Genomic DNA, 19,907 nt, shown 5'->3' with positions numbered 1-19,907 from the left:
ATGGTGTGTGTTTTACATGGTATTAGTCATGAACACAAAGCCGCTGTGGATACCTGCATAAGACCTGCACAGGTCTGGGCCCTTCAGCATCCTATCAAGGACTGAGGAGGAGCACAACAGAACCTCCCCCCTTTTGACAGCCTATTGGAGGATATTAGTTTCCAGTGGGGGCAGGGGCGCCATTTCTTTTCAGTGGTACAGACACTGGTAAGTTATCCATAATCTAGTAAAATAAACAAACAACTCCCCCCCCCCAAAATCCTCCCATCCGAACAAAAAAATGGTGAGAAGAAAAAGAAAGAAAAGGAAAAAAGAAAGTCATGAAAGGTTTTTGGAAATAGAAAGGAGTCAGTGGGAGTCTTGTGTGGGACGAGAAAGGAAAGCAGGGATGGATAAGATCAACACACACACAGATACACACACACACACACACACACACACACACACACACACACACAGATACACACACACACACACACACACACACAGATACACACACACACACACACACACACACACACACACAGATACACACACACACACACACACACACACACACACACACACACACAAAGTTGTTTAAAATGTCCAGTTCAACAAAATGTATTCTCAATAACCATATGATGAGATAATATAAGTAATTAATTTAAAAATCAGTGATTCAAAAACTTGTTATATGTCTACTTACCAAACATTGTAGCTGGGAGAGAGGGAGCAGTGTTAGTTTCTTGTTTGTTTCTGTCTTCGTTGTGAAATAAGGCTTCCAAAAATGGAACATGTTTTGCCAGAGTATTTTGTTCAGGGCATTAGAATAGCTACCATCTCTTCACTAATTTTATTCTCACCCTGAAAATGCCTGCCTCACTTGGCTCTCATGGAAGCCTCCTGCATTTCTTTAGGCTCCAATCTGAAGCTGTTGTCAGCTGTAGGAAATGTCATGGAAATACATGAAGGACTGGCTTGGTTTTGTTTCTGTTTCCTAGTTTTTCAAGGGGAGTCTCCATTCTGTAGCAAATGTATTTGAAAATGTTTAATTCACTGATTATTATGTAACACCAAGGAATGTAGACTTTTACTATAGCTGAGTTCGAAATGAATTGTAACAAATGCTTTCCATTTTTTCCTTTGATCATTGTTTGCCTAAGAGTAAACATGAAATAAGCCGATATGTGTCTGGGGTGTTGTGAGTAAGCCACAGAAATATGAAAAAAAATTGAAATCTAGCTTTATAGCAATAAATTAAGGGGTTAGAAATGGCTAACTCATGCCTGAGTTAAATTTCTACCATTAACTGCAATGAGAACACTCCAGGGTGTGGAGTCACAGAGATATGTATTGTTCAGAACCACTCATGGCCAGCCAGAGAATTGGGCAAGGAGCAAGCACTCAAATATTATTTTTTTATTGCCATAATGATAGTATTACTGCTTACTGTCACTGCGAGAGTATAGAAGAAACCTGTAAAGTGATGACTGCATGCCAGGGGAAGATATAATAACATCCTTCCCAAAGTTACTGGATGAGAAATTCTACATTCTTGTCATCTTACAGTGTTGTAAAGTGGAGATCCAGATTCCATCTTTTTGGAAGCAGAATTATAGATTGTGTTTTGTTTTGTTTTATTTTTCTCCAGCTTTAACACTTCAATTATTTACCAGCTGAAGAAGAATCATAAACAATAACAGGAATATGTTGCTACTTGTGAAACTCATGCAGGACAGTAGAAATTCAAGGCCTATATGGAATACAACCAAACTTGGCAAGTTAATGACACTCTATCTCAAGGTAAACATGAAAATGAAGGTCGGGTACATAGTCTAATGGTAGAAAACTTCCATAGCAAAAGACAAAGAGAAATCTTTTCTACCAATAAACAAATAAATAAATAAGAAGGAAAGAAAGAATAAGAGAGAATAAAAAATAAGAAAAAAGAAATATAATGAAGTAAGGAAGAAAGAAGTCACATGAAGCCAACTGATTATTCAAATTGTGTAGCACTGTATAGTGCTTCTATAACAGTAGTAAGTTCAGAAAATTAAGCCCCCAGACAGTTTATAGGCAATCTATGAAAATGAAAGTTTTAACACTGTCCACATGAAAGGCAAAATTCCAAAATATACACAATCTGTCTCTTTCTTACCTCTTCCATCAAACGATCAGTGTCTCCATTTTTACAGAACATTCCCCTTAGTAGCAGTTGAGTAAATGATGAACGCCATCTGCCCATGCCACTTGATCTAGTCAAACTGAATGACTGTGTGATCTAATTTTAATGAACTGCTAAAATATTCATGCCAAGAGTTTCCTGTCTATAACACCTCTCCTGTCTGGTTTGATACCAAACATCCTTTCAAATGAGAATTCATATTTAGGGAAATAAACTCATATTCCCAGAATCATAATTGGCAACATCTTAGTCAATGTCTGCATCCTCAGTGACAGAGTCAAGAACAAGACTTCATTAGCATGCTTGAAAGAAGCCATGGCTTTTACTACACGTGCCTGATTCTTCTCATGTACCTAACTGTAGATGTTCTCTGAATGTTGTCTCTCATAGAAGCTTTCCTTGGTACAGAAGACATGACTACTTAAAGGAAAGAGAAAGCTCATCTGTAGGATCTTATTTTCCACTGTGATTCACAATAAACCAGAAAAAGACAATCATCTCCAAAATTATTGTAAAAGAAGTTAATTTCATTTTCTCTGGAATTTCCCTTTCCATTCAGTCACATTAATTCCTTCCATCCTTTTATTTATTGAATGTTTTTTGTCTGCTTGCTTATTAGTGCTACTACATTGTTTCTTAAAATTTCTCAGCCTCACAAGTGTGGTGGTAAAGACAATAAAATTGTGTTAAACCTTTTCCTCACTAATATGAAGGATTATGAGTGTTGCTAAAGTAAATGTATATTCAACTAATGAAAACACTGGATTTTTGTTTGAACTTAATTTTTAATTTATTTTATAATTGTAAAAATGATAATAATTATTACTATATGTTTGTCTCTGTCCCTCCCCTCCTTCCTCTCTGGGTGTGTGTGTTAGTGTGTGTGTGTGTGTGTGTTAATGTGTATGTGTTAGCGTGTGTGTGTGTGTGTGTGTTAGTGTGTGTGTGTTAGTGTGTGTGTGTGTGTGTTAGTGTGTGTGTGTGTGTGTGTGTGTGTGTGTGTGTGTGTGTGTGTGTGTGTGCACATACCTGCAGAGGTTAGATAGGGGCACCAGATCACCTGAAGTTGGAGTTATAAGTGGTTATTAGTTGTCTATTCTGGATGCTGTAATAGAACCATCACTTTCTACAAAGGCAGCAAGCATATTTCCCACACCTGAAACTGTTAAAGTTCAGGAACCTGAGACTAAAAATAGCATGGTCCTAAGGAACACACTACTATCGCTTTGCTAAAGAAACATAGTAATAAAATGACTCCCTTGACGTATTGTTACACCCATAGATCAGTGTCTCATCCCGTCCTCATCATGGCAGCTTCTTGAAGGAGATGGGAATTAATTACAGAGACTCACAACTGGACAGTGCTCAGAGTGAAAGACGCTGGAGCACTCAGTGCTTAATGAGATATTTTCATCAAAACCCACCCTTCAAGATTCATGAATGTATGAAAAAGGGAGGCAAAAAATGCAAGAACAGGGTGTGGGATGGATTATTCCTGATACAACAGAACTGACACACATACAAAGTCACAAAGGTTATGAGCGTATACGTAAGACCTTCACAGGCACAAACAGGAGTTCATGGACATAAAATCCCACACCTAAGCAAGTAGCTGCTTGCGATTGATTTCTGCTGGGCAATGGAAAACAAGTTTTCTTCAATATAATGTCAGAGACTATATTAATAATACTCCAAGGCAGGCCTCATGCTCAGGAGTAGCTAGCCAATGCAAAAATGAACTCCTGGTATTTGTTTTGTTTTGTTTTGCTTTGTTTGTTTTGGCGTTGTTGTCATATTATTTTTTCTTGTTTGTTTTGATTTTCATTGTTGTCTTTTTCTGCTATTGAGAGAAAGAGATAGAACATAAAGTGATGTGGATTAGGTTGGAAATATTTTTTGTGGAGTTTGGGGATAGGAAAGCTTGATCAAAATAGATTACATAAAACAAATGTAAATAATGCAAAAGGAGTAGCAAGCATGCTTAACCGCCGAACCATCTCTCTGGCCCAACTTATAAATAAAAATTGAAAAGCTTAATTATTTTATAGAATTTAACTATTTTTTCTCAAATATAAAGTGATTTGTGTTAAGCTATTCAAAACACACCTAGGCTTTGAAGAGTTAGGAACATTTTAAATATTTCTTGGAAATCAGAAACACATTTTAATTTTTTTCAGGTCTTCTCAGTATCGGAAGAAGAATGAATTTGATCTTTATCACTGGCAGGAGGCGTTATTTTGAAACTCTATTTATTATCTCTTGCTGAAAAAACATTATTTCCACAAATTTTTCATAGCTATGGCCACTGGCCATTCCCACTGGTGAGTCCTTTTAATGTTATCTGAGTTACATCCTTAATTTAATCATATATTTTTGCTGCTTAATTTCTGACTTATTTATGTTAGTTAGGACAAGTATGATTCTTAGCTCTAGTACAGGTGTCCTTTTATCCTCTGTAAGCCTAACTCTGATATATAGACCTCATAGAGGCAGAATGTGTGATAAAACAGAAACGCAGACTTTGTATGAACCCAGTGCTTAGTTGTGGTAACAAATCACCCCTGTTAAAGTCTTTGTATCCAAGAAAGTCTTAAGGTCATTTCAATGGTCTACACCTTTTGATAGGAGATAGGAAAATCTCAACAAAATCAGAGTGAATAATGATTAAATTTTTATCCATCACACATCTTTCAGATGTTAAATATGGGTTTTTTTTTAAGACTTAAGGTTAGCAGAATACAGATTTAGTATGATTTTATCTTGATTTTTTTTTAACACCCTTTGGCTTTCTCCATGGATGGATTCTCAACTCTTGGATGATAGAAGCTATCTGACATTTACCATGTTTCCCTTGAGTACCAAACTTAGACATTGTCTTCCTAAAAGATCTTACTAGTTACCATTATAACCTCATCACAGAAAAAAAAAAACATTATTGCCAAAAGTTGTAATCTCCAAAATAAGTTTAAGTTTGATTCCTTGTTTCCAAGATGGATCCTAAAACCAAAAGTTATTTATAAGTGTATTTAATTTTCTTAAACCTGTTACTTACTGTTCTACCACAACTAAGGCATCTTATAAAAGGAAGGGCTTATTTTGGACTTACAGTTCAAGAAAGGTAGGGGCTTATTATCATCACAATGGGGGAGTATAGAGATAAGAAGGCAAGTATGGCATTGAAGTGGCAACTGAGCCCCAAAGAGGAAGCTGAGAGCTAACTTGAAATGACATGAGTCTTTTGAAACCTCAAGGCTTGCAAAGGTTAACACACCTTCTTCAAAGGCCACACTTACTAATCCTTAAATAGTTCCATCAACTGAGAACTAAGTTAGTATCCAAGCCTATGGGGGGCCTTGACATTCAAACTACCATGTTAAGTTACAAACCGGGTTGAACAAAAAATTACCACTTGGAATCAAGAGATGTTTCACAATGGTTAGCAAGTAAAATTTCAAACAGACTGGAAATCATCTATACAATGACCAGGCCACTTGTCAGACATATTTCTATGATTCTTTGTTAATTTTTACAACTGAAAAACCCAACAGAGCTTAGCTAAATATGATGGCACTTGAGAGGATTTAGAATAATCTCTTCTGGTCACAGTTCATGACTGATAGCTAATTTGTTATAGAGCTCTATTTGTTTTCTATTATTCAATACTTGTCTTAACTCACCTTGTAGTTTGAATTAACCATGAGTCACTCTTTCAAGTTAATGAACCTTCCTGCTCTTTATAAACTCGTTTTTTCCTATCTAAAATGTTCCCTTTTGCATTTCACTTATTATGGATAATATGCATAGTGCCGAGTCTAAGCAGAACAATTATCCAAAGTGAATCATGATGTGTGGCCTAAATTTGTGTATTAAAATCTATATATGTTTATAATACACATGGATACACATAAAAACATACAGACACAGACACATATACACATAATTTGTGCTACTTTTAGGTCACAACTAAAGATTGACGATTTTATAAAATGCAACAAAGTTAAAATTTCTGTGTGGATCTTTTTTCTTCTTTCCTTGCTTCCTTCCTTCCTCCCTTCCTCCTCCCTTTCTTCTTGCCTTGCCATGTGAGTTTAGCTGTTGCTTATTGTGTAGAAATAGCCTGCCCTCAAATGTCCAGTTTTCCCTACCTGCTAGGAGAATCCTGAAATTACAGGTATGAGACATCATGCCTAGTTCTACATACGTGGGTTCATGTTTAGGAATAATATGAGATGAAAACAGATTTGCAAAATATAGTACCCAGATAGTAATGTGAACAGTACAAGGCAAGGTCATTGTTTTATTTCTTTATCTTTTTTAGATCGCACAAATAATATCTTCTAAGTATATTACCATACTCTTCAAATATCTCTAGCACTATTTTTCTTTTATACATTTGAACTCTTTTATCAAGCGGAATTTGTGTTTCACTTTTTAATATGCAAGGGATAAAAGTGGATATCCTTTCATGGCAGCGGGAGGTGTGAGTTGCCCAGGCAACAGAAGTATGGATGATTTTCATAGACTGGTATGAGCTGGAGCTGGGTAATCACACGAATTCAGTTAGTATATTTGAATAATATTCATTTGACTGAACTATTATATGATCTCTCATTGTATGTTCTAGTCTTATGCTCAAATTAATATTAAGTGCTCATTCACATAATCCACTCTAGATTTAAGAAAAATGGCATATGGGACATGACTACTGTAGGCAAACTAAATGATGATATAACTATTAGCCATATGGTAAGTCATGGAGAAGTGGACAATAAAGATTGGAGTCTTAAATTATTGTTTAATTACTCAATGTATACTGTTTTTGTCTTCCAAGAAATGACATAGACACATTGAGGAAAATCTGGAGTTCTCTTATAACTCTCTTAATTCACTTCAAAAAATATTTGTCACAAAGAAATACACAACCTACTTAGTGAAGAAATCATGATTGATCAGATCAACCAATTTTAGAAAATAATGTTAACAAAAGGCATAAAAATATTACTAACAATTTTTACTGAAGGAGTTAACTCAGAATATATTAATGTTTGGTGCCATTCCTGATATGTGTGATATTTTACTTCTGTATATGTCTTTACAAATGCTTTGATAGTGACTAGTAAAGAGAACATTAATTTAATCCAAACAAATTAAGCATACTAGAGAACATCATGTTGAAGGATATGAGTAATACCTGTGCAGGAATTATTGAAACAAGTAAATCCTTGGGCTAAATTAAATACCTAAATTCCTTCTTTCCCTTTCCTTCTTCCTCTCTCCATCTCTCCCTCCCTCCCTTTCTCTTTATATTCTTTCTTTCTTCTTTCCTGTCTTCCTAGAGAAAGTCCCTCTCAAACAAGAAAATGGGGTGAACTTATTCTGAGCTAATATTTGTCTTAGCACTAAGGAGAAGATGTGAATCAGTGGCAGTTACAATGATGAAATAATTACAAGCACTTCATGGTTTATATATGGTATTTAAATAATTGTACCTGAAAAGTTCAGTATTGCATTTTGATAGAAGAATTAAATGCAGTTTTTATTACACTTAAGGGTAACCATAGGAAGTAATAATGTACTAAATATATCAGCATAATTATAGGAAAGGAGTTTGGGTGCTCTCCCAATGAAAAAATAAATGATAAATGTTCACACTGATAATCAAATAATTATGTTTTAATTATAATATATAAAAGCACTAGAATATCACATTATGTCCTCTAATTATGTTCAATTAAGGTATCTCAGAAGAGAACATATGGCTGCTGCATTTGAAAGTCAGTGTCATCCCTAACTTCATTCCAAATACATATCCTTATACCAATATCTAAATGTAGTTCTCATCTCTATCAAAAATCTTCCCTTTAGCAGACAGAGGCCATTACAAAAAAACCATAGCTGATCAATATGTAGAGAAACACTGACCATGGGATGCATAGTTTAGGTTCATATATACCTAAGGCTCAGGGAATATCACAGAAGAGGGCACAGAGCAATTGTAAAAGCTAAGGACCATGCTGTAAGAGTGTCTTCCTCATTATGAGGGTAAGCTTTAGCCATGATAGCTCACCAGTATGGCCACCTAAAGAACACTTGAACAAAGAAATACTAGTTGGCATGCCAGTGTGGATGAGGGAAGTCTCACAGGGCCTTGCCCCTAGATGAAGAGCTACAAGCAATTAATGACTACTGTGAGAGGGATAATCAGTTTTCTCAAGGATTAGGCCTCTGTTGGGTTATCAAATACAACCTGTACATATGAGAAACACTAAGTAGACTCAGAAAATTGTTTATATATATATATATATATATATATATATATATATATATATATATATATATATCAATTCACTTCACATATATAAAAAAGTATATTTAATTCTATATAACTACAATTTTATTAAAAGTAAGATATAAGACAGGTGGTAGTGATGCACGCCTTTAATCCCAGCACTCTTGAGGCAGAGGCAGGCAGATCTCTGTGAGGTTCAGGCCAGTTAAGTCTATTGAGTGAGCTCCACGAGAGCCACTGACTTGAGAAATCAAGCAAACAAACAAACTAACTAAATAAATAAATAAATACATAAATGATTAAAATATATTTTAAAATTTAAAAATACATTTTAAAAAGTAAAAGGATACTTTTTTATCTTTTAAATAATATAATAATTTTAATGATACAAGTAAATATATTAATAAATAGCTCTTTATGCTTGAGCCTTTTAAGGTATATATTAATCTATGTGTTGTTTTTTAAATTCTCCAGCACAAATCCAGCCATATAGATGGATAATCAAATGCTTTAAAACTTTTATTACAAAAATTATGCATTGATAATTCAGTACACATTACCTTAGATAATTTTGTCTTGGATTCAGGCTTATTTTTGATAACAAAGTCATTAAGGAGACGAGATCGGTCATAGTTGGCATGTTCAGATTCATCCATGTAATCCTTTTCTTTCCCCAGAGCTAAAAAGAAAATTGAGAAAGTTATATTCATTTTGTCTACCCAGTTTAATTACTAAATGCCTTACTTAAAATCCGTTTTTGTTTTTTGTTTTTTGTTTTTTTTGTTTTTGTTTTTTGTTTTTTGTTTTTTTTTTTTTTGGTGCATGCCATGATCCCCAATGCTCATGTTCAGGACAAGGTTTCTAAACTGGAGTAGGGTAGAATCAAGTAGGCTTCCTCTTCTGACCTCTGGTACTACCCCTGCTGGTGGGTCAGACAAGGTCCAGAACTTACAGGCATAACAAGATGCCTGCCCTTGGGGCTTCAGAGTATGGACATTGCAGTGTAGAAGTTACTGGGGGCCATCTCCATTGCTGTGACCATGGCCTACAACATCAATGAATCTGTGTTTATTTTGGAAGGCAATCAAAAAGCCATCTTCTTTAATCAGATTGGAGGCATAGAGTAGGACACAATCCCAGTTGAAGGCCTTCACTTCAAGATCCCCTGCTTCCAGTACCCTAGACTACTAGGAGTGAGTGTTGCTGTCCATTGCTCATGAGTGTGGTAGCCAAATTTAGTGTCTTGCAGGGAGCTGATTACCTAGTAGGCTTATGTCTCTTCCTTGATCCAAGCAAGGCTGACAGCATGCACCCAAGACTTCAACCTCATCCTGGGTGGAGTAAATATCACCCATCTAAATTTAACCAAGAATACTCAGCTTCTATAGAAGTCAAACAAGCGGCCCAACAGGAAGCCCATGGGCTCTTTTATTTGAGAGTGGGGAAGGGACACAAAGCAGGGCCAGAGACAAGATAGTGCAGGCTGAGCAGCCCAAGGCTGAGGTTGCCAAAGGCTTCTGAAGCAATGAGCAAGAATCTTGGGTACGTGGAGCTCAGAAAGACACAGACTACAGAGCACATCTCTAAGAGGACCTCCTTGTCACAGAACAAAATCCACATCGCAGCTGACAACCTGACAACCAAGTGTTGAATCTTCAGGATGAAAGCTTTATCCCAGGAAGTGTAGCCTCACCAAGGGTAAGAAATGAGTGTGGACATTGTGAGCTCCATTGCCAGAGAAATGGATATGATATGTTTCTTCTCAAGTTTTAAAGAGAAGGCTAGGGAATCTTGCACACCCTGACATCCCACTTAAGCATCGTGTGATGGTCCCTCTGCACCTATCCCCCCAAGATTAAGTAAGATCATCCCTTCCTTGGGGCTTTCCTCCTCTCTATACTGGCCCAGGACAGAGGGGAGGCAGTCTGCGGTTCTCTGCAGAGTTGTCTCTTCTTTATAATGAAGAGATATAACCATCATCCCATGAATTCCCACAAAAATTTATTACTTAAAAATATGCATTTTTAATGTTTTTCAGGCTTATTTAAATGAAATATATAAATAATTGTCTATCCAAAGGATAAACTCAAAATAATCACATAAATGGCTACCCTATTACTGCCTTAATGCTGAAGCTGGGGATGCTTCCATGTGAATTCAGCTACTATGCTTCTTAATGCACACGAGCCTTTAAATACTCACCCAGAGCCATAAAAATTAATTTGGGTATATCTTATTTATTTGTTTGTTTGTTTATTTATTTACTTATTTTGGTTTTAGAAATAGGGTTTCTCTCTGTGGTGTTGACTGTTCTGGACTCGTTTTGTAGACCAGGCTGACCTCAAACTCACATAGATCCACCTGCCTCTGCCTCCCTGAATGCTGGGATGATAGTCATATGCCATTGCACCTGACTTGGACAAATAATTTGCTTTGAAGTTGTGGGTAGATATATTTGTAATGATTCAGGTGATACCTAGCCACACTTTGACATTACAAGTACATTAATTGTTTTTTGCTGTTGTTTTGTTTTGTTTTAACTTGGAAAGTTTTAGAAATCTGGGTTTGGCTAAAGGGTTAAAGAAGTTTATTGGGAGAGGATCTTAGCGGGCAGCATCAATCACGCACTACACACTGTGTCTTATCAGTGGAACAGCAGTGACTGCAAGGGACAGAGGGACCAAATTAAGAGCTACAAAACACAAGTTCTGCTGTTTCCTAGGTGATAGGGGTGCACAGTGTGTGTATCACAGGTAGGTCTGACCTCACATCACCCAGGTAATACACAGTAATATCCCTGGTTATCTGCAGGCATGTGCATAGCCTACAAAATCTAGCAACTCATCTACGTTGCATGCACCTGAGCTCTGTGTATCAGACTGAACTGTGGGCCACAGAACACTAGTGTCTTTATCTTCCATCCCAGAGGCGAAACCACAGTCTGGAACACAAGTAGATCAGACCTCAGGTAACCCAGACAATCCAAAGAAACTTTCCATGTTTGCTCAGGTGCACGTGCTGACTCCAAACTCTAAACACAGGTCTCCCAGTGCTCAACACCTGCCCTCTGTATCTCAGACTGAACTGTGGGCCACAGAGCACCAGTTTTTGGGTCTTCAGGCCCAGAAAAGACCTCAAGGTATATAAGATGGGTGGATCTCACCTCAAGTTACCTAGCCAATTCACAGAAAGTTCACGGGTCAACTCAGGGTTGGGCATAGTCTCCAAAGTCTAGACACAAACCAATGAGTCAGCATGCACATGTGCTCTATGTCTCAGATTGAACTGTGGGCCACAAAATACAAGTGTCTAAGTCTCTCTGCCAAAAGGAGACACCACACTATGGAACACGTGTAAATATGACATCAGGTCACTGGGCCTAACCACAGAAAATTCCTGAGTCTGACTACAGGTCACCACCTGATCCAGAGGAAAGGTTATCTGATCCTTGTAGGTGAGGGGTCTCAACCGATAGCCACTAACCTATGTGTTGTTCTCAATGGTCAATGAAAGACACCAGAAATTGCCACACAATGCCTTAGACATCCAGATCGCTAAAGGCCGGAATGAAAACACAAACAACAAAAACCAAAATAACATGGCATCTCCAGAAACTAGTTATCCCAAAGTAATCAGCCCTGGACACTCTAGCACAACTGAAACAAAATAAAATGACCTCAGATCTCTCCTTATGAAAATAATAATGGAAGAAATGAAAAAATCCATAAAGAAATAAACAAAGATACCACCAAACATATTGAGGCCCTTAGAGAGGCCACGGCAGATATCTACATAGAGGAAATGAATAAATCTCTGAATAAAATTGAGGAAAATGCTAACAATCAGGTGAAGGAAATCAGTAAAACAGGTCAAGATTTGAAGATGAAATTGGAATCGATAATAAAAGTACAAACTGAGGAAAGCCTGGAAAGAGAGAACTTAGAGAAGAAAACAGAAATTGCAGAGATAAGCATTGACAACAGAATACAAGAGATAGAGGAAAGAATCTTAGGTGTAGAAGTTAAAATGGAAGAATTTTATGCAAACATCAAAGAAAATGCTAAATCTGAAAATTTTCTGACACAAAACATGCAAGAAAGCAGAGAAAATGTGAAAGATGAAACATAAGTATAATAGAAATCGAGGAAAGTAGAGACACCTGGCTCCAAGCCCCAGAAAATATTTTAAAACAAAATATAGAAGAAATGTTTCTTAATTTAAAGAAATAGATGCCTATAAACATATAAAAGGCATACAGAACACCAAATAGAGTAGACCAGAAAAGAAACTCCTCCTTCCACACCACATAATAATTGAAACACTAAATGTAGAGAACAAAGACAAATAGTAAAAGTGGCAAGGGAAAAAGGCCAACATACAATAGTGAAGCTATGAGAATCACACCCAACTTTTCACAACAGCCAGAAAGGCCTGGACAAGTGTCTTGCAAACTCTGAGAGCACACAGATGTCAGTCTAGGCTACTATACCTAAAAAAGCTTTCAATGAACATAGATGGAGAAAACAAGACATTCCATGACAAAAAAATTTTTTTAACAATGCCTGTCCATAAATCCATCCCTACAGAAGGCGCTAGAAGGGAAATTCCAAACCAAGGATACTAACTACACTAACTACAACAAAAACAAAAACAAACAAACAAACAAAAAACCCCACAAAAAAAACCCCACAAAACCACAGGAGAGATATAATTTCACTTTAGGAAAACAAAAACTTAGACAAGCACACATACTACCACAATCAACATCAAAATAAAATACCATATCAGTCACTGGACATTAATCTCCCTCAACATCAGTTGCCTCAACTCCCCAATAAAAAGACACAGATTGACTGTATGGATGCATAAACAAGACCAACATTCTGCTGCATACAAGAAACATACCTCAAACACAAGGATAGACTTGTGTGAGAGTAAAGGTCTGGAAGAAGCAAGAAGCAGGCTGGAGTAGCCATTCTGAAAATAGAATTTCAATCCAAATTAATTAAAAGAGGTGAGGAAGCATACTTCATACACCTCAAACGAAAATGATATTCTGCTCTGCTTGGAGGTTGAAGCCTAGCAAAGCTGTCCTCTGAGTGGCTCCATCCAAGCTGACGGAAACAGATGCTGAGACCCACAGGCAAAAACTAGATGGAGCTCAAGGAGTCTTGCGGAAGAGTTGGGGGAAGGCTCGAAAGACACAGAGGTGACAGGAGGTCCACAAGAAGACCAACAGACCCAACTAAGGAGGCCCCAGGGTGGGCTACTAGAGAAAGAAGCTCCATGCATGGACTAGACCTAAACCCCCTACGCAGAAGTAGCCAATAGGTACCGCAGTCTTCATATGGGTCCCCTTGTAAGGGAGATGGGATTGACTACTTTTTAAAATCACTTTTGCCTGGCAGGCTACCTGGACAGACCACAGGGTGTGCTCAGTTCTGATAAGACTTGAATATGCTGGGGCGGGTGAGTGGTGGGTGGTTACTCTTCTCTGAGGAGTAGGAGAAGGGTATAGGGGAAACAGGGAGTGAGAGTGGGACTGTGAGGAGAGGAGGGAGGGGGCTATGACTAATACTTAAAGTGAATAATTAATAAAATAAATTTAAAAAGAAAAATGCTTAAAGGCACTAAAACAGAACAGAAAAAGCAGAAGAAAGGAAGAGGAAGAAGAGGGAGAGGAAAAAGAAGAAAGAAAGAAAGAAAGAAAGAAAGAAAGAAAGAAAGAAAGAAAGAAAGAAAGAAAGAAAGAAAGAAGCTGCCATTTTGGACTTCCTTTGAGAAATTACCAAATCCCTGATACCTTCAACTTACAATGTTGTTTGTACAGGATGGAAGTGCTGGTGTTTCTGTTTCTTCCTTGCCTTCCTGCCCCCATCCTTTTCTTTCTTACTATGTGAGACAGGAAGCTGGATGCCCATGTGTGATTAAACAGGAGAAGGTAAATGGTAGCTATCTATCATTGTTGAACATGCACTGGCCCACTGTGGGTCAAAAAGATGTCAGTGGACACCCTGTATGTGTGACTTCCAATACCTGTGGCATTTTATCTCCTCGTGTGCACTATACTTGGAGTGATTATAGCTAGGATAGAGTACACAGAACAATAAAATACATTCCCACTTTAGTTAACTTGAAAATGGTAAAGAAAAACATAACACATATGTTGGTAAATTAAATGAAAAATTGAAATGGGAGGAGAGAGTGGGAGAAGAAGTACTGAATAAATAAAAGTGTGTAGTGTTTTAAACAACGTTGTCAAAAATGCCTCCCAGAGCTAACGCTGCTGTAAAATATCATTTAGATAAGCGAATTTCTGTGGAAGCAGGATGCAGGCAAAAGGTGTCTCTAAGCCAGGTTCATGAGGTAAAATACGTCATCCTGTATGTTCACAGGAGATGGTAATGAGGCTACTGGGGAGGGAAAGGAGAAGGCCATGACATGGTGTCATTGTAGAACGGCAGTGAAGGGAGTAGGGCATGTTCTGTAGAGTTTAAACTATTGGAAAGTTTTTAGATTTTATCTTAGTTAAACAGAATGACACAGCTATGCATTTGAGCAGTAGAGCAGGATCATATCTATTTTAACAAAACGAATTCTGCAAAGAAAAGAATAGACTGGGGTGCTAAAGGCAGATGAAGAGAGACTAACTGAGCAAAGACTGGGGATTAAAAATGGAAAACAGTATGCAAAAAGCATAAAGTAGGTCATTTTAGATTTGGTATAATACTTCATTCCACCCCCACCCACCCCAGCTCTAGATCTTTTCTGTTATTCTTACCAAAGACTGTCTGTATAATAACTGTCAGAACTTTAAAACTGTTTTATGTTGGTACTTCTGCCAATCCACATCTGTGGGCAACAATGGAGAAGGACCTTATTGTGTTTTGATTCATGAAGTAAACCATCCCTTTTTCTAGTGGATCTTCTGAGAATGAATAAATTCTACAATGTGTTTTGGTTCTTACTGAAGATATTTCTATTTGTATTCAATCCACCATATTTGAGGATACATTTCTGAGAGTGTATAATTAAATAATTATAGTGGATTAATGTTATTTTCATAATTTATAATTTACATCTTATCCAACATACACTTCTTTACTTGACTTTCATAGAAAACTTTTACTCCCTGCTTGATATCCACAGTTTAAGAAGGGACTACACAGTGTCTCCTTATCACAACTCAGAAAGCCAGAGTACAAATGGTGTGGACTGAGGAACTGGTATATGAAAGTGCAAGTTTTGAATGATAACATATTCCATTTTTACAATTGTTATCCATATAGAAGTTTCCTGGAGAAATGAGATTTAACATTGTGATAATATAGTTTTTGTTCTCACAGTTTTTTTCCCCTAACCACATCTTGTTTCACTAGTTGTCTTACAAAAGAGTTCCGTTCAGGTTGTTGATGGTGCTCAGAGAACCCTACTATGCACGTGTGTCAGGGTTTATGCCACAACTATCTTTTATGCCTCTATCTGTCACTAAGTAGATATATTCTCATGATCAATATCAATAAGAGATTTTAATATCAGTTGTTATCAGTTGTATACTGGGTATAAGTGGAATCATATCTAGTGTTTTATAGTTATAAATAGATAAATATTCCTAAATATTTGTATATGAAGTAAAGTTTAACACTGAGTAATTTTAGAGAAGCAATTCTGTAACTTAAGCATGATGATTATTTTTAAGACCTAGAAATGCTCTATATAAACTGTGAATTAAAAATATTATCATATCCAGGGCAAAAATTAGCAAACTATTTATTTCTAACAGGTTATTGCTCATTGTTCCTGTGACAAATGACTTCCTGGAAAGCAAAGCAGTGAGTGGATGGGGCAGCAGATGCTCTAAACGTGAGTGTATGTCAGTGTACCATGACTTATAGCAATTCCTCACTACTGTGACAAATTCTAAAATATGTTTTTAAAAAAATGTGGACCATATAACATTCTTGATTATATGCCTACAAATGCCAACAGAATTATCAGGGTCTCTGCATTTAGATCTCAAGTGCAGATCCCTACATAAATCATATAATTTTAAGAAACAGTACTAATTATAAAGAAAACTAAATCAGTGTTGGGACAGAATGGGGAGCTATGTGGATCTGGTTTAATTTAATGTGAGTCCCTGAGATGAGAGCAGGCATGTAATGATCAAAAAGGACAAGGATAATTTGGATTCAGCATGTTGATTGAAAGGAGGCATTAGATCTGGCCTAAAGAGGATAGACCCAGATTTCACAAGGATTCTGACGGCTAAATTAAGTTTATAGCTTAAGTGAAATGAGAAACCCTGTAGAGACTGAAGCAGAGAAATAATGAGGTTTTTTCCCCCCTTCATTATCACTATGTAAAAAAAAAACAGACTATAAAGATACAAAAGTTTCATCACATAGTCTCAACAGATAGGCATTGCACCACTCTAGCTATGAAATCATAGATATGTAAAGGAGCAAATAAGGTAAACAGTGGTCATATTCTGAATGTGTTTTCAACACTGAATCAAGAATAGCTATTAATTCAACAAGTCTGACAAGCAGCCTAAAATGCAATGTGACCAGTTGCCTCAGAGACTGGCCTCTATTGTTTCTCTGCCAGAATGGATTAAACTCTTGAACTGTGAGCCTAAAGGGATTATTCTCCTTGCCTTTTTTCATCAGGATATTTATCATAGCATCTGGAGAAGTAACCAAGTATCATCTCTTCTAGAAACTTAAACTCCAAAGCAACAAAAATACAGTCTTTCTCCAGAGATCTTCCTTTGAACAAAGGGAAATAGCAGTCCTTATGGAACATGACCACATGCAGCCAGTTTACCCTAACATAAATATTGACATGGGCAGTTCCACGTAGTTCATGGTGAAAAAGGAAAGTCATTAACCAGATGCACTTGCCTGGTTCTCATTTATTGGAAATTCCAGCTCAAAACCTTCAAGATGCAGTGGTGCTCTGCACTCTGAAGGCAAGTGTAGCAGATAAGACTGCTTGACATTTGAAGACAAACATGGATTGCTAGCATGCTCATCTTTACTTAATTATACTCTTGATGTGTCTTCAATTCATTTGTCCTCTTTTCAAAGATAACGAAAACATCATATTGCAGACATGTGGGGGTTTCTTTTTAGTTATTTGATAGTTTATTTACCCTTTTATATAATATTGCTCCTCTAACTCCTCTGAAATTTCATACCCATCTAATTTTGTGTTTTATTTTCCACTGACAAGACCAATTTGTGCTGCCCAAACATCTTTAGATGTGTGGTCTTCTACTATTTGCTAGAGGCTACCCTCTTAGAAAAAAACTGTCTCTTTCTTTCAGGAGAATGGGCAATATCTCTATGCTACAGGTTGACTTTCATGCCCAACTCCCACCTACCTCCTGGAATTTCTGGTTTCAGATTTCACAAGTTTTGTACAATGCTGTTACAACTACTGAGTTTACATCGGCAACTTTCCTACTATGTTCAGTAGACACTTTTGCCTTGCAATCATCTTCCTCCTCATGATTTTACGCCCTTTCTTCCCCCTCTTCCACCATGAACTTTGATCTGTTGGAAGAAGGATTCAGTAATGGATGAGAACTCTGCAGTATTTTATTCTCAGCACCTTGGCCATTTGTGGATCTCTGTATTAATCACCATCTTTTGTAAACAGAACCTTCTCAGAGATAAGTGAGGAAAGTTTCTGTCAACTAGGGACTACATCTACATGTATTATGTGGCTGCTATTTAGAGTTATTACAGCTACACAGATATTAGCCATTTCATTGTAATGGTAGTTTTCCATTTATATGTGGCCAATAAAATTTGAAATTATTTAATTAACTTTAGTATTTCCTTTCCTTTAATGTCAGTCTTGCTATGAGCTCAGGTTAGCCTAAAAGCTGCTATATTTTTAAATTTCTGAATAGTAGAATTACAGGCTTATATTTTAGACTCAAGCCCCACCCCTTCTCTCTCTCCCTCCCTCCCTCCCTCTCTCTCTCTCTCTCTCTCTCTCTCTCTCTCTCTCTCTCTCTCTCTCTCATGTGTGTGTGTGTGTGTGTGTGTGTGTGTATGTGTGTCTATATGTTTAACTTTACAGAAGCTTCATTGTTCCATTAACACAAGTGGATAATTGGAGACTGACAACTTATAAAATTTTAAATGTAATATTGGACAATATTATATCTTATCACAATAGGATGGATGCCAATAAATATCAGATAGAAAGAGACTATCAAAATAATAAACCACACAATTTCTTCTCATTATACAGGATTTTTAAAAATTGCTTTAAAAATGAAAGATCAGTGGAATTGAAATGTCATCATTTTGTTTCTAGAGTAACTGTTAAAGTATTAACTGGTTCTAATTAGTGAAAATTTAATGGAAACTTTCCTACCTGTGTAGATGTGTTAAACAAAGAAAAAAACCACAAGTTTTTCATGCTTTGTTTTCAAAAAAAGATGACTGAAGAGCATGCTACAAAATGAGGTACTATTAAAAAAAAGCTTTGATTTATTCCACTGAAATGTTTCTTTTTTATGTTTTATGTGAAATGAACCAGATAATATTTAAATTAGAAGATTAATAAGTTAGTCCTATTTCTATGCCACACCAACTAAAAGATATTATAAAAACATGATTAAAGTGTAGTTCCTAGTAGCCTGTTACAAACAAAACTATTCAAGGATTTGGTGAAGCTAAAATTTCTTGGCAATGTCATAAGAAGTAAAACAAGTCAAAAAATTTAGGTTATACATTTTTTTCTTGTTCCCCCGGTGCTGTCCACCTTTTTTTTTTCTTCTTTTGTTATTTTTTAATTAATTTATTCATGTTATATCTCAATTTCTATTCCATCCCTTTTATCCTCCCATTCCTCCCTCCCTCCTCCTTTCACCCTATTCCTCTCCCCTATGTCTGTGACTTAGCAGGACCTCCTACCCCTCTATATGATCATAGGGTATCATGTCTCTTCTTAGTAGTCTGCTACCCTTCCTCTGGAAATAAGGCTTCCTCAAGACCCAGCTATTCCACTCCTTGGAATATACCCAGAATATACTCAAGCACACAACAAGGACATATGCTCAACCATGTTCATAGAGGACCTATTCATAACAGCCAGAACCTGGAAACAGCCTAGGTTATACATTTTTAACCTTGGATACAGTTATTTTTATCCATGAAAAAAAGAAAAAGCATAGATGTTAAGGTCACTCCTCTAGACAAATTAAACTTGATTATGTGTTACTATATCAGAGCATTTCAAAATCTCCAAGAAGTCTTCAATATGTTCATATTTAAATATGTAGGAAATACAAACACACCAACAGTCCTTTTTTAACCAACAGGTTTTTTTTACATAAAAAGATCCTCATGATCAATTTCTGCTGGTTATAAATAGAGTCACTTTGAATTGTATAGGAACACATAAAAATGAGTATATCTACTAACGAAG

At 36.6% G+C, this 19,907-nt stretch overlaps 1 protein-coding gene across 1 annotated transcript in view; it reads right to left on the bottom strand.

Annotated features, from left to right (window-relative positions):
• The window catches only part of ANO3 (anoctamin 3), a 236,171-nt gene that overhangs the window by 146,018 nt on the left and 70,246 nt on the right, over nucleotides 1–19,907 (bottom strand). The window contains exon 4 of the mRNA XM_084775285.1: nucleotides 9,017–9,135. Coding sequence (XP_084631411.1) covers nucleotides 9,017–9,135 — 119 coding nt within the window. The remainder of the gene's footprint in view (nucleotides 1–9,016; nucleotides 9,136–19,907) is intronic.

The sequence above is a fragment of the Acomys minous genome (genome assembly GCF_964271855.1).
Source record: "Acomys minous genome assembly, chromosome: 3".
In the NCBI taxonomy this organism is placed as follows: Eukaryota; Metazoa; Chordata; class Mammalia; order Rodentia; family Muridae; genus Acomys; species Acomys minous.
The sequence above is the reverse complement of the archived record's forward strand: the minus strand, read 5'-3'. Positions and strand labels throughout refer to the sequence as shown.